Source organism: Physeter macrocephalus, chromosome 9 (genome assembly GCF_002837175.3).
Source record: "Physeter macrocephalus isolate SW-GA chromosome 9, ASM283717v5, whole genome shotgun sequence".
NCBI lineage: Eukaryota > Metazoa > Chordata > Mammalia > Artiodactyla > Physeteridae > Physeter > Physeter macrocephalus.
Window position 1 is genome coordinate 6,606,513 of NC_041222.1, and position 12,371 is coordinate 6,618,883.

The 12,371-nt window shown below is 41.3% G+C and overlaps 1 protein-coding gene across 1 annotated transcript in view; it reads left to right on the forward strand.

Annotated features, from left to right (window-relative positions):
- BRINP1 (BMP/retinoic acid inducible neural specific 1) overlaps positions 1-12,371 on the forward strand; it is a 196,992-nt gene that overhangs the window by 110,937 nt on the left and 73,684 nt on the right. Inside the window, exon 3 of the mRNA XM_024126435.1 lies at positions 12,148-12,338. Coding sequence (XP_023982203.1) covers positions 12,148-12,338 — 191 coding nt within the window. The remainder of the gene's footprint in view (positions 1-12,147; positions 12,339-12,371) is intronic.

The window sequence follows — 12,371 nt, forward strand, 5'->3', positions numbered from 1 at the left end:
ATATTGTTTGTGGCTGAGTCTATGGATTTAGGTGGATAAGCATCTGTGTAGGAGAGAGAGGGAGCTCGGCTCTTCTGGAAAGTAAAGTGAACTTGCAGGAGAATGGTTGATTGGCAGTGACTTTCGTAGCCTATGGCCATTAAACTTCCTTTATGCCCAAGAAAAATAACACTGGCTAGTCGTTTATGGACACACAAAAAAGAGGAACTGAAGGATCATGTGATGGAGAGGAACCGTATTGAGGTGCTTTAGGAGAAAAAATAAAATTAAAATTCAGAGTCTGGGGGTAGCCATGGGATAGAGCACGGGGCTGAGGTCTCTCAGTGTGTTTTGGAGTATCATCCAGCTAACTCAGAGGTAAATAAATAAATAAATAAATAAATAAATAAATAAATAGGTAATCTCTTCCATAACTTTCGTTCATCTTGGTGTCTGTGTGACACCAGTATAGCTGTCAGTGATTGCAAGGAAACATTTTCAGTTCACCTGGGCACTCAGAAGACAGCCCCTCATGTTCTTTCCTGAAACACGTAGGGTGTCCGAGTGGGTAAAGACGGCAACAGCAACACTCTGCAATGACCGTGCGGGTTCTGAATCCCTTCTATAAGCATCTCTGTCAATCAGTTACTCAGGCTCTGCTTTGGTATCTTTAGACAAGGGCTCCCTTCTTCCCTGTTCTATCCTAATTCATTCTGACAATCAGAAAAAGCTTGCTGTATTGAGTGGGACTTTATCTTGCTGTCAGTTCTTTCTGGTCATTGCAGTTCTAGCCATTGGAGCCAGGTTTTCATGGCGTTACAACTCATCACATTCCACCAACTAGGAAAATTGGCGGTATCTTCCTTCTTTGTTCAGTGCTTGGGCGATCAGATACCTCTGAGGATGCCTTAGACCCCCCCAGAAGGTATTTTTTTCATCATTGTGTATATTAAGTCAATTACCTTGTTGAATCATCAAATCATAAATTCCACTTGAAGCGTGTTTATTTTCTTAACTCAGGTGTGATCCCGGCATTTTTAAGAAAATCAGTTCCTTCTCATTTGTATGTAAATAATGACTTTGTTGCTTTAAAGGAGATTCAAGCAGGCTGTGTGGGAAACATCCTCATTTTCTAATTTTCTTTTGCCCAATGTTTTAAAAATATTTTTTAGGGCAAAGGAATTTTTAAAAACACACAGAATTTAATGATCTATCTATCTCTATTGAGTAGCTCAATCTATAAATCTTTGATCTGGCATTTTTTATTATTTCCTTAAAATACATTATTTGACTTGCCAGCTCAATGGGTTAAATCAGGATCAGCCAACTTTTTCTGCATAGGGCCAGATAGTACATATTTTATACGTCATGGGCCCTATGGTCTCTGTTGCAACTATTGAACCCTGAGATTGTAGTGCAGAAGCAGCCATAGATAATGCGTAAACAAATGAGTGAGACTGTGTTCCAATTAAAATTTATTTCCACAACAGTCAGAGGGACAAAATTGGTCTGTGGGCCATAGTTTGTTGACCTCTGGGTTAAATCATTCTTAAGAACTTTGATACATTTAAGTAAAGGATGGCTTTAGACCCCCAATTCCTGGTATAAGACCAGAAATTCAGTGAATGTGTGTTGATTGGATTGAAGAAAAAGGTATCTGTTAATGAGTTTAAAGCAGGGACAGGAAAGCTTTCTCTATAGGGAAACAAAAGAAGGACCTAGCTGGGAATGTGGATTTGGGGGCAGCTCTCAGATGACAGCATACTTGCTAATCCTAAAATATTTTAACGAGAAAAAAATTGGCAGTTAAATGCAATATTACTTTCTGGGGGAGAAGTTTGCTCGTTTTCTCCTTGAAAGATGTGCTGTGGCAGAGGGAAATGAGCAGAGGTCTGCATGTGCAAGACTTGGATTTTAAACCAGCTACTGATGGCTGTGTGTCCCTGGGAAAATGGCCTCCCCTCTCAGAGTTTCCATATTTCCATCTAAAGATCAAAGGCACTAATACCAAGATGTTCTCTGTGGTCCCTTAGAGCTCTCAAATTTTGTGATCTGAAAAAGAAAATTCATCTAACTGCAGTGTTTAATGGGATTTATGATAATTGGAAAATAATTGCTGCTCCAAACTTTTATTAATCTATATTTAGTTATGACTCATGCTTTCACAATAGATGTTTTGGAAATAAGCAGAGAGACAAATTGAGTAAACAGAATTTTAAGTATTTTATTTATATGCAGTTTGTGTAATCCCTAGAGCCCATGGGCATATTAAGATCATTTAAAATATCCATTAAAAGTTATGTGTTATGAGACAAACTCCCCTTTTAGAATGCCTTGCCAAAGGATAAATAACTCACATTTATTGAGTAGCTACTACTGCCAGATTAATCGCATTCATTATGCTTAATCCTTCCAGTAACCCTGCAAGGTAAGTGCTGGGATTCCTATTGTACTGATAAAGAAAGCTCAGAGAGGCTGAGCGATCTGCAAAGGATCACTCAGCTAATGAGTGGCTTTATGCTGGGATTCAAAGCCAGGCCCTTCTGGCTGTAAACTCTGAGCTCCTCCCACACTGCCACAGTGGCAGGAAAGGACCTGTTTTGTGCCGCTTTTTCAGGTGCTCAGTGGATCATTTGCTTTTTCTCGATATGCCATATTTCGTTCTTCTGCAGAGCATGGCGGGTACTCCCGAGAAGGCAGTTTGGGACAGTTAACTCCTCTCCTCCACTGGCCTGGCGACGCCAAGAGTGGGCAGAGGATGAGGGGGCAGGAAGAAGCAGGGAAGAGCCCAGGCAGAGAATCATGGAAGCTGAGTTTCTGTCCAAGCTCTGACATGGATTTGTCATGTGGTCTTCACTGCCCTGGACCTCAGTTTTCCCCACTTGTGATGGGGATGGAAATGCCCCCCACTTCCAGGTTATCGAGAGGATAGTGTATATGATGACAGAGCTTTGTAAAGGACCAAGTGCAGTACAGACCCCACAGTGTTGAGATAATGGGATGGGACAGCGGATCAGGATAGAGGACACTGAACCTGAGATCAGGAACCCAGATTTTAGTCCCTCTTTGCCATCAAAGGTTCTGAGGCCTTGGGCAAGTCCATTTCTCTCTCTGAGTCTCAGTTTCCTCATTTGTGAAATGACAGCAACGTCCTTGGGTGGTTGTTCCAAAACCCCTTTATCCTCATTCTGATGTTTTGGATTCTGTATGGCAGCGAGGTAGCTCAGGTGACTGAGGGTATCTAAGGAAACTGTCTGCGCCGAGTAAAATAAAGCAAGAACATTCTAAGCTGCTTTCCCCATGATGAATTCCCGTAACCCCCATGGTGGTCCCTGTCCTCAGTAACAGTACTCCACAAAGAATCCCACTTGCTTTTCTGGAGATGGTCCATTTCTATCAAACCTGGGCCATTCAAGTGTGCTTGTTGTGTTTCTATTTTTCCCTTTCAAGTTTCCACTCAACGAGAAGCACGTAGCCCAATTCCAGGATGCTTACCCTGGATTAGTTGCCCCCATTTCTCTGAACTTTATTCCCATAGGAGCCTTTAGAACTGCTACTAGGGTTAGTAGAAAAATAAAAAGGCCATTACTTAAATGAACACACTTTGGAAAATAGAAAGACATATACAAATTGTAAGCAAAGATTATTTTCTCTATAGTTAAGTCAGTGTATTTACTTGTAATTAAAACACTATTCATAATCACATTTTCAGAGACAGCTCTTTTTGGTTCTTTGTTCGTTTATTTGTTTTCTGCTTTTCCTCTCCTTACCCTTCTGGAGCTAAATTACCCTGGAGAACCACTTGGATGCTGGGATTCCTCAGCTGCTTTCTCACTTACGTTCTGAGGCATGGAGACAGGCAGGGGATTTGTTGAGGACACCATACTTGTTAAGATGCATCATTTCCACTTCACATGTGCCCTTGGGTTCACCTTTCCCTGTGCTGGCTGGGGAACATGTGGGGAGAGGCTGGGAACAGCAGACAAGAGAAGTGCGCTCTCTCTCTCTCTCTCTCTCTCTCTCTCTCTCTCTCTCTCTCTCTCTCTCGGCTCAATGACTTCACCTCCTCAGTCCCCTCCTCTATGATTTCCCTTGTTCATCTCTGGGGATAATTTTCTGCTAACAGTAATGGAAGTGTCCCAGATCCTCCTCAGCCCCCAGCCCCAGACATTCAGAGGCTTATTTTTATTTCACTTCCAAATAAATGCAACCAACGGAATAAGCCACCCAGGAATAAACAAATGCAAACATCCTGTAACCTTAATCAGTTATGCTTTCGGCAAACATTTATTGAGGATACAATGTCTATAAAATATTCTAAAATGTATCCTTGGATTAAGTCAGATCACTATAGTGCTTCCTGTTTAAACAGTAATGTTTGTCTCTCATGGAGTTGCATTACCAAGTGGTGCTTCATCACATGCATTAGGCTACATTGAGCCAATCAAACATTGTCAGTGAGGACATTCCCCACCGGCATCAACTACATCCATCGCTTTATGAGAAACCATAGGAGATGTTTGTACCTTATCGCAGCATCCAGGAACTCTGTATCTCCAACAACTTTGAACAACAGCTGCTCTGTTTTCTTCTTGATTGTGTGGCTCTTTGGTCTGTGATTCCCTTTTTCCTTTGGCTGCAAGGAAGCTCAGAGACATTTGTTATCCACTTCTATCACGTGTTCAGGACTTTATAGGATTGCTTTTGCATGCTAATTTTAACTCCAAATTCATTTTGTTTTCTTCCCTTTATTTTTCCATTGTTCTATTTTTTGAAGTCTATACAATAGGTGTGTTTTTGAAAACCACCTCCAGTTGGTTCTGCTATGCAGTCAGATTCAATTTTTTAAAAAGCTGCAAAACATGTTTCATAAAGAAGAGTAAAGCAACCCTTCATTCCTTAGAGGTAATTAGTAACTTTGCTTATCTAGAAAACAATGGAGGAAACTCACATTTATCCAGCACTTACTAAGGACCCAACACTACTGGAGATGTTCTCCTCATAACCCTGAGAAGTAGAAATTGTGATCCCCCATTTTACACATGATGAAACAAAAGCAAACATTTTAAGGAATAATAATATCGTTATAACTGTGCCCTATGCAAATAATAATAATATTATTAAATATCATAATAATAATATTAAATAATATATATTATTAATATTAATATATAGATGTAATAATGATATTAAATATGTTAAATATAGATATAATAATAATAAATATCAACAACAACTTACAATTATCCATACCCTGTTGCAGTTTACAAAGAGGTTTTCTAGCCATTATTTCATTTAACTCTCTGAACAATCTGGGAGATGCATGTTTTTAGTCTTCATCACATATATGAGGAGACAGAGTAGGAGGAAGTTTATAAACTGTCAGTCCATTTCTTAAATGCAGTCAGTACTTTTATCATACTTCACGGGAATCAGGAATCAAATCCCTCCACGAAAGTTCTACCTACTGATAGCTTTAAAAAGAGCAGGATTGTTTCCTCTTGTCTTCTACCCACCATCCATCATCCACTATTCCCCACCTTCCCATTGGAGCCCCTCCGATGACCATGACAACAATGGTAATATTGATAATAAATTTAACACTACCTTTATTCAGGGTTTTTATGTTCTAGATACTGTGCTCCATGATTTAATATAAACCTAAACCCATCCCTCTAAGGTAGATATGCTTCCCCTAGATTACATCTACATTTTTTTGGAGTATAAGCAAACTCATCATGATTTCACAGCTAATTGATGGCAGGGTCAGGTTTTAACCCAAGATTTCTATCTCCGAGGCCCTGGCTGAGAGATACGAAGCTGAAGATCATCTAATACTATCAGCTTATTTCCCGGGAGAGTAAAACACACACCTTCACAAGGGCACAGAGCCGGTTCTCCTGCCTGTCTCACAATCTTTTCTTCTTCAGTGCAACCTCATTCTCAGTGTGTCATTGAGTGTGTGTGTGTGTGTGTGTGTGTGTGTGTGTGTGTGTGTGTGTGTCTAGGAAACAGAAGGTTAGCAAAGGGGACAAGGGAGTATTACTATAAAAGCAGTGCTCTGAAATGAGAGCCTTGGGCTTGTGGTTTTCTCTGTACCCTCATCCTAAATCCTGTGACCCTGGATCCAGTTTCCATCCATCCTCTGTCTCTGTCTCACCAGCCCTCCCACCCTCCGCTCCCCTAGTGGGATGAGCCTTGCTGCAGCCACCCCATGCCTTCCATCCAGGATCCTTTTTTCATCTCAGTCTAATTGGTTTGACCGCCCTGCTGGGATGCTTAATTGGGCATAAACATATCCTAGGCCATTGTGAGTTCTGCCTTCTCCTCCAAGGGGAATTTGCTTGTTCTGTGAGCTCAGAAGGAAAGATATGTTTTATGTTGTGCTCAATTCACTGAGAACTTACATAAAATTGTTCCTGGGTCAGCAGAGCAGTTAGACGACATGAAAAGCAGGCTTTTTCTCTCTTTTATTTTCTTTTACTATTTTTTTAAGGTGGCATGTTGCAGTGGAAAGGGCACTGCACTAGGAGTCACAAGCCCTAGGCTCTGATTTCAGCCCTGTCAATCATTTTGCTGTGCGATCTTGGGAAAATAAGTTAATGTCTTTGAAATTCAGTTTTGCCATCTATGAACTGAGTGGGTTGGATTGGATGACTTCTATGAAAGGAGTCATAGTGATGCTTTTATTTTTTTTTTATTTTTTATTTTTTTTGTGGTATGCGGGTCTCCCTCTGCTGTGGCCTCTCCCGTTGCGGAGCACAGGCTCCGGACGCGCAGGCTTAGCGGCCATGGCTCACGGGCCCAGCCGCTCCGCGGCATGTGGGATCCTCCCAGACCGGGGCGCGAACCCGGTTCCCCTGCATTGGCAGGCGGACGTGCAACCGCTGCGCCACCAGGGAAGCCCCATAGTGATGCTTTTAGAACAGGAGTCATACTCACCATGGGCCAAATCAGGCCTGAAACCTGCTTTTATAAATAAAGTTTTATTGGAACACAGCCAGACTCATTCATTTATTGTCTGTGGCTACTCACACTACAAGGACAGAGTTGAGTAGCTGTAACAGGTACCTTATGGCTGCAAAGCCTAAAATATTATCTGTCCCTTTACAGAAAAAGATTGCCTACTCCTCTTTTAGAACATAAATCAGATGGTGTCATTACTCAAAACCTTCTTTTGACTTTCCATATTACTTAGAATTTAAAAATAAAAAGTCTTTACCAAATCTAGAATGGCCTTTAGAGATTGGTGCCAGCTCCATCCCATGTTTTGATGTTATTTTTTTTCTTTTTCCCCTTCCTTTCATAACATCTCTTCTACTCATCTACTCATCTCATCCTGCCTCCTTGATCTTCCCCAAACCTGGCAAACATATTCTTACCTCAGGACATTTGCACCTGCTGTTCCTTCTTCCTAGATTACTCTTCCACCAGGTGGCTGCATGGTCTCTTCCTTATTTCCTTCAAGTCTCCTTAAATGTCATCAAATTAGGAAGGCGTTTTCTGACCACCTATATAGAACTACACCCTCACCCCACCCCAGCCTACCTCCTTCCTCTGCTTTATTTCTCTTCATAGCACTTCTCTCCTTCTGACGTGTTACACATTTGTCCTTTTATTATCTGTCCACTCTCACGAGAATGTAAGCCCCTTGATAGCAAGACTTTTATCTAGTTTGTTTATTGCTGTATACTCAGATCTGGAAAAATAATAAGCATTCAAATTTTGAAAGCATAAATGAACTGTTTTAGTTCTAATGTTGTTTAAATCTACTTCTGAATAGATCTAGGTACTGTGAAGACTTTTTACTGAAGTGTATTTTGGTAAAGAGAATAAAATTGTAGAATCTTGTGGCTATTACAGTATTAACTCCAACATTCTCATGATCGTCACAGAGTCACATAGACTCTTTTTTTTTTTTTTTTTTTTTTTTTTGGGTTAGCGGGCCTCCCTTCTGGACTGTTGGCCATTGAGAACAGAGTTTATAGATAGAAATCTAATAACACAGTTCAACACACAAGACCCTTCATCGTGTGGTCCCTGACAATCTCTCTGTCTTTAACCTCTTATCATTTGTATATCACATGCACTTAATACACATGAATACTGCACACACACACATCCCTCTCTCTCCAACTGTCTTATTCTCTCTTGTTTTTCTCCATGTTTGCACGTGGAGCTTATTCCTCCTGAAATATCCTTCCCTTATCTTTGTCTGGCCAAATGCTATGCTTTCGTCAAGATTCAACTTGTACAGAAGAATTTTTTGACATCCCCGCTCCCACCCCAGCTGCTCCTCCAGACTAGGTCAGGGATCCTCCTGTCTGATTCCTCTGTGACTAAGATGACTGTTGCAAATAGCACATCATTCAGTAAGATGGAAATTCCTTAGGATCGGGAGCTGTCTGTGGTGCTGAACAGGCAGTGCCTGGCAGAGTCAGCACTTCATAATAACATCCCTCGGTTATTGAGCTTTTCCCAAGTGCCCAGCACTGTGCTCAATGGGTCACATGCATCCCCTTACTTAGGCCTTGCCTCCATCCTGTGAGGCAGGAACCGGGAACCCAGCACTGCCTTCCTCCTTAGTTTTTTCAAGGAAGCAACACAGATGGCAGGCCCTGGGTGTATAGCTAGTGAACATCAGAAAGAATGTGGAGGCTGTTTAAAAACACAGAAAAAGGAAAGAAAGAAAAAGGAATTAAGTCATAGGCTTATAATTTGATGGTGGGGGTGGTATTGTTCCTTTGTGTCAGTACTGGTTTTACTCTGGTTTTTATAGTCTACTTTTCAATATCTACATTAAAAGTGTGATTTAAGAGTCAGGATACAAGTTTTCTACTCCCAGTTCTACCACTAATGAGCTGTATGACTTTTGACATGTTGCTTAACCTCTCTGAGTGTAATGCATGTCAGTTTTGAGGACTGTAGACATATTCATATGAAAAAAATAGTAACCCAAGGTTGTAAGCTATAAATAAATGTTATATATTTCTATATCTATATATCTATCTCTCTCTATATATCCCTGTATATAACATAATATAATTTATAACATAATAGTATAGAACTATATGTCTATTATTATACTGAAATATGTGTATGTTTCTATGCATATATACATATATATTTGTTTCATAACTACACGTACATAGCTTTATAAATTTCAGGGATAAGCTGATGAGGAAACACTCTTTCCTCAGAAGTATCTAATGATTCTCATTGCCTTTTATTGGTCATCTAATGCTGAGTAACAAATTACCCCAGAAGTTAGTAGCTTAATATAACACTATGTATTATCTCAAAGTTTCTGTGGGTAGGGAATCTGGCTGTGGCTCAATGGGGTGACCTTGCTCTTGCATGCTATTGTCATTTGAAGGTTCCACTGGGAAGAGTCTGCTTCCCAGCTCATGCACATAGTTACTGTTAGAACTCAGTCCCTTGTGTGGTCTCAGTTCCTCAGAAGCTATTGGCCAGAGGCTTCCCTCAGCTCCTCCCGGTATAGATCTCTCAACAGCGCATCTCACAACATGGCAGCAAGAGCAAGACAAAGACAGAGAGAGACAGAGGGGATGGGCAAAACGGAAGTTGCCATATTTGGGGGTTATGGTTTTTTTATTTTTTTTTAATTGAAGTATAGTCGATTTACAATGTTGTGTTAATTTCTGCTGTACAGCAAAGTGACTCAGTTATAGTTATAGATATTCTTTTTCATATTCTTCTCCATTATGGTTTATCACAGGATATTGAATATATCAAGAGTTCCCTGTGCTATACAGTAGGACCTTGCTGTTTATCGATCCTATACATACTAGTTTACATCTGCTCATCCCAAACTCCCAGTCCATCCCTCCCCGACACCCCCTTCTTGGCAACCACAAGTCTGTTCTCTATGTCTGTGAGTCTGCTTCTGTTTCATAGATATATTCTTTTGTGCCGTATTTTAGATTCCATATATAAGTGATATCATCTGGTATTTGTCTTTCTCTTTCTGACTTACTTCGCTTAATATGATAATCTCTAGGTTCATCCATTTTGCTGCAAATGGCATTCTTTCATTCTTTTTTATGGCTGAGTAAGACGTAAACTAATCACAAAACTATTTTGTAACCTAATCACAAAACTAACGTGCTCTCAGCTCCAAATTCTGTCCATTAGAAGCAAATCACTGGGTCCTGTCCAGCCCATACTAAAGGGGAGGAGATTACACAGGGTGTGAACATCAGGGAGTAGTAATCTTGGGGAATTGTGTCACCAGCTGCCTCACCTATAAGATTCCCCTCAGCTGGCTCTCGCATGCCCCACTGTCTCCTCATGTCTGGCCACCCCACTGGCTCCATTTTGTCCCCTTTCACACCCTCTTCATACACTTTCCCTCCTGTTCCGCTCTTCCCATGATGTGTTATGTATCCCCCTCTCACTCACTGCTCCTGCCCTTTCATCCATGTGGATTGTTGGGTTTTGTTTAAGTGTTAAACAACATTTCTGTTTATTTAAATCACACGTGAACTTCAAAACTGTAGTTAAGGTATGACCTCACTGAAGCTTCCCCTAGAGACCTCAGAAGTCTGTGTTCCTTCTTCTGCATCCTTTGGTTTACAATAAGCTGGACATGTCTTTCCTTTCCTGCCAGACTATGAGCTTCTGAGACTGGGATGTGTCCACTCCCCCTCCTGTACACGTGATATTCTGCATTTAGTAGGTGCCCTGCAAGGTTCACTGAGTGCAGTTGATTGACTTAATACATATCTACGATGTGCAGAGTACTGAGATTTTATTTAGAATTCAAACTATGTTATGAATTATGGACAGAGATTTCTTAAGCAGCCACAGACTATAAGCTCTGAGGCTTGGAAACGCATTCCAATTTGAAAGCTTTTTCTTCAGACACAGTTTTCTCTGCATCAGGGGTCAGACTCCACCACTGAATTACTGAGACATATTCCAGCTCGATTCCCACCCTGTTCTGCTTCTTCTTGCTCTGTGCCCCTTCCTTTATTCATCTCTCTCATCTGTGGCAGGAGTGAGAGACCTTTTCATTTAACTCTCGTTCCCATCATTTATCTGGGCTGACCTTACAGTCCTCTTGGCTAGTTGTTTTTCTCAAGGGACCTGGAGCTTGTAAGTCAGACAGGTTGGAGGACTGGTTGTTTCAGGGGGAGCTCCATCTTTGGTAGGAGCAGAGGTCATTATTAAAGCAAAAGCAACCTGAACCAAGGCCCTTTAAATGTCTACTTGTATTTGGTTTGCATTCTCCTCATTCATTACACGTGAACCTTTAATGATTTATATATCTGTGGATGTGTGAGGAAATAAGTTATAAAACTCTCACATTGGATTAGCGCCTGGCATTTTCCAATGGTGTTTTCACACCCTATGTTTCATGTAATCCGGGCACCAGCAATAGGAAATAGATAATATTAATTGGATTTTATAAATAAGGAAATGTAGATCCAGAGAAGTGACATCCTCTGCCCAAGATCACACCACATAGTTTACAAGAGGCAGAGCGAGACCCTGAGCTTAGACTCCCAAGTTCAATGTTTCTCTGTCATTAGTGAAGGGAAGAGTGGAAATTCCCTTACATGGTCAGAACAAAGCTTAACTTCTTCCAAACAGTATTTGCTCAGTGAATGCATGTGAAAATTTCGAATGAAACTGAGCTCTGGACTAATTATTGGGTTGTGGAATTGTCTTAGAACAGGTTTCGAGCTGCATCGTGCCTTAACGTCTTGTCCGTTGGTACACAGCCTTCCTTCCTTTTATTCTTTTGCTTATTTATTCATCCAGCTAGCATACTTGTGACTCGCACCATGTAACATGTACCATGTACCTAAGAAGATCCCATCTCTCTGGTTTCATTCACAGTCTAGTGAGGGAGATGAATAAGAAACTAGATGACAATGATTTTTGTATCTCTGATGATCTGTAAGCATCGTGAGAACATGACTGCATCCCTCTGGTTCACTGCAGTATCCCAGTGATGAGAATAGTACCCAATAGTTAGATCTAGACTGAGGGCTCCAAGTCTAAGTATCAGTTCACAAATATTAAAAATAGTTGTGGGCACTCTCTCACCTAAGGATAGACGCCTGAATGGGATGGTTGGGTGGACTTTGGCTTAGGGGTAGAGGTGGTAAGTGGAAAGTCTCACTCATCTCTCCTGCCCAGGGAGTTTGCCCGTTGGAAGGTGAGGAACACAGCCATTGAGAGGAGAGACCTGGTCCGTCATCCAGTGCCCCTCATGCCGGAGTTCCAAAGGAGCATCCGCCTGCTTGGCAGGAGACCCACCACTCAGCAGTTCATCGATACCATCATCAAAAAGTACGGCACCCACCTCCTCATCTCCGCTACCTTGGGAGGTAGGTCAACAACCACTGGGCCATAGCCTTGTC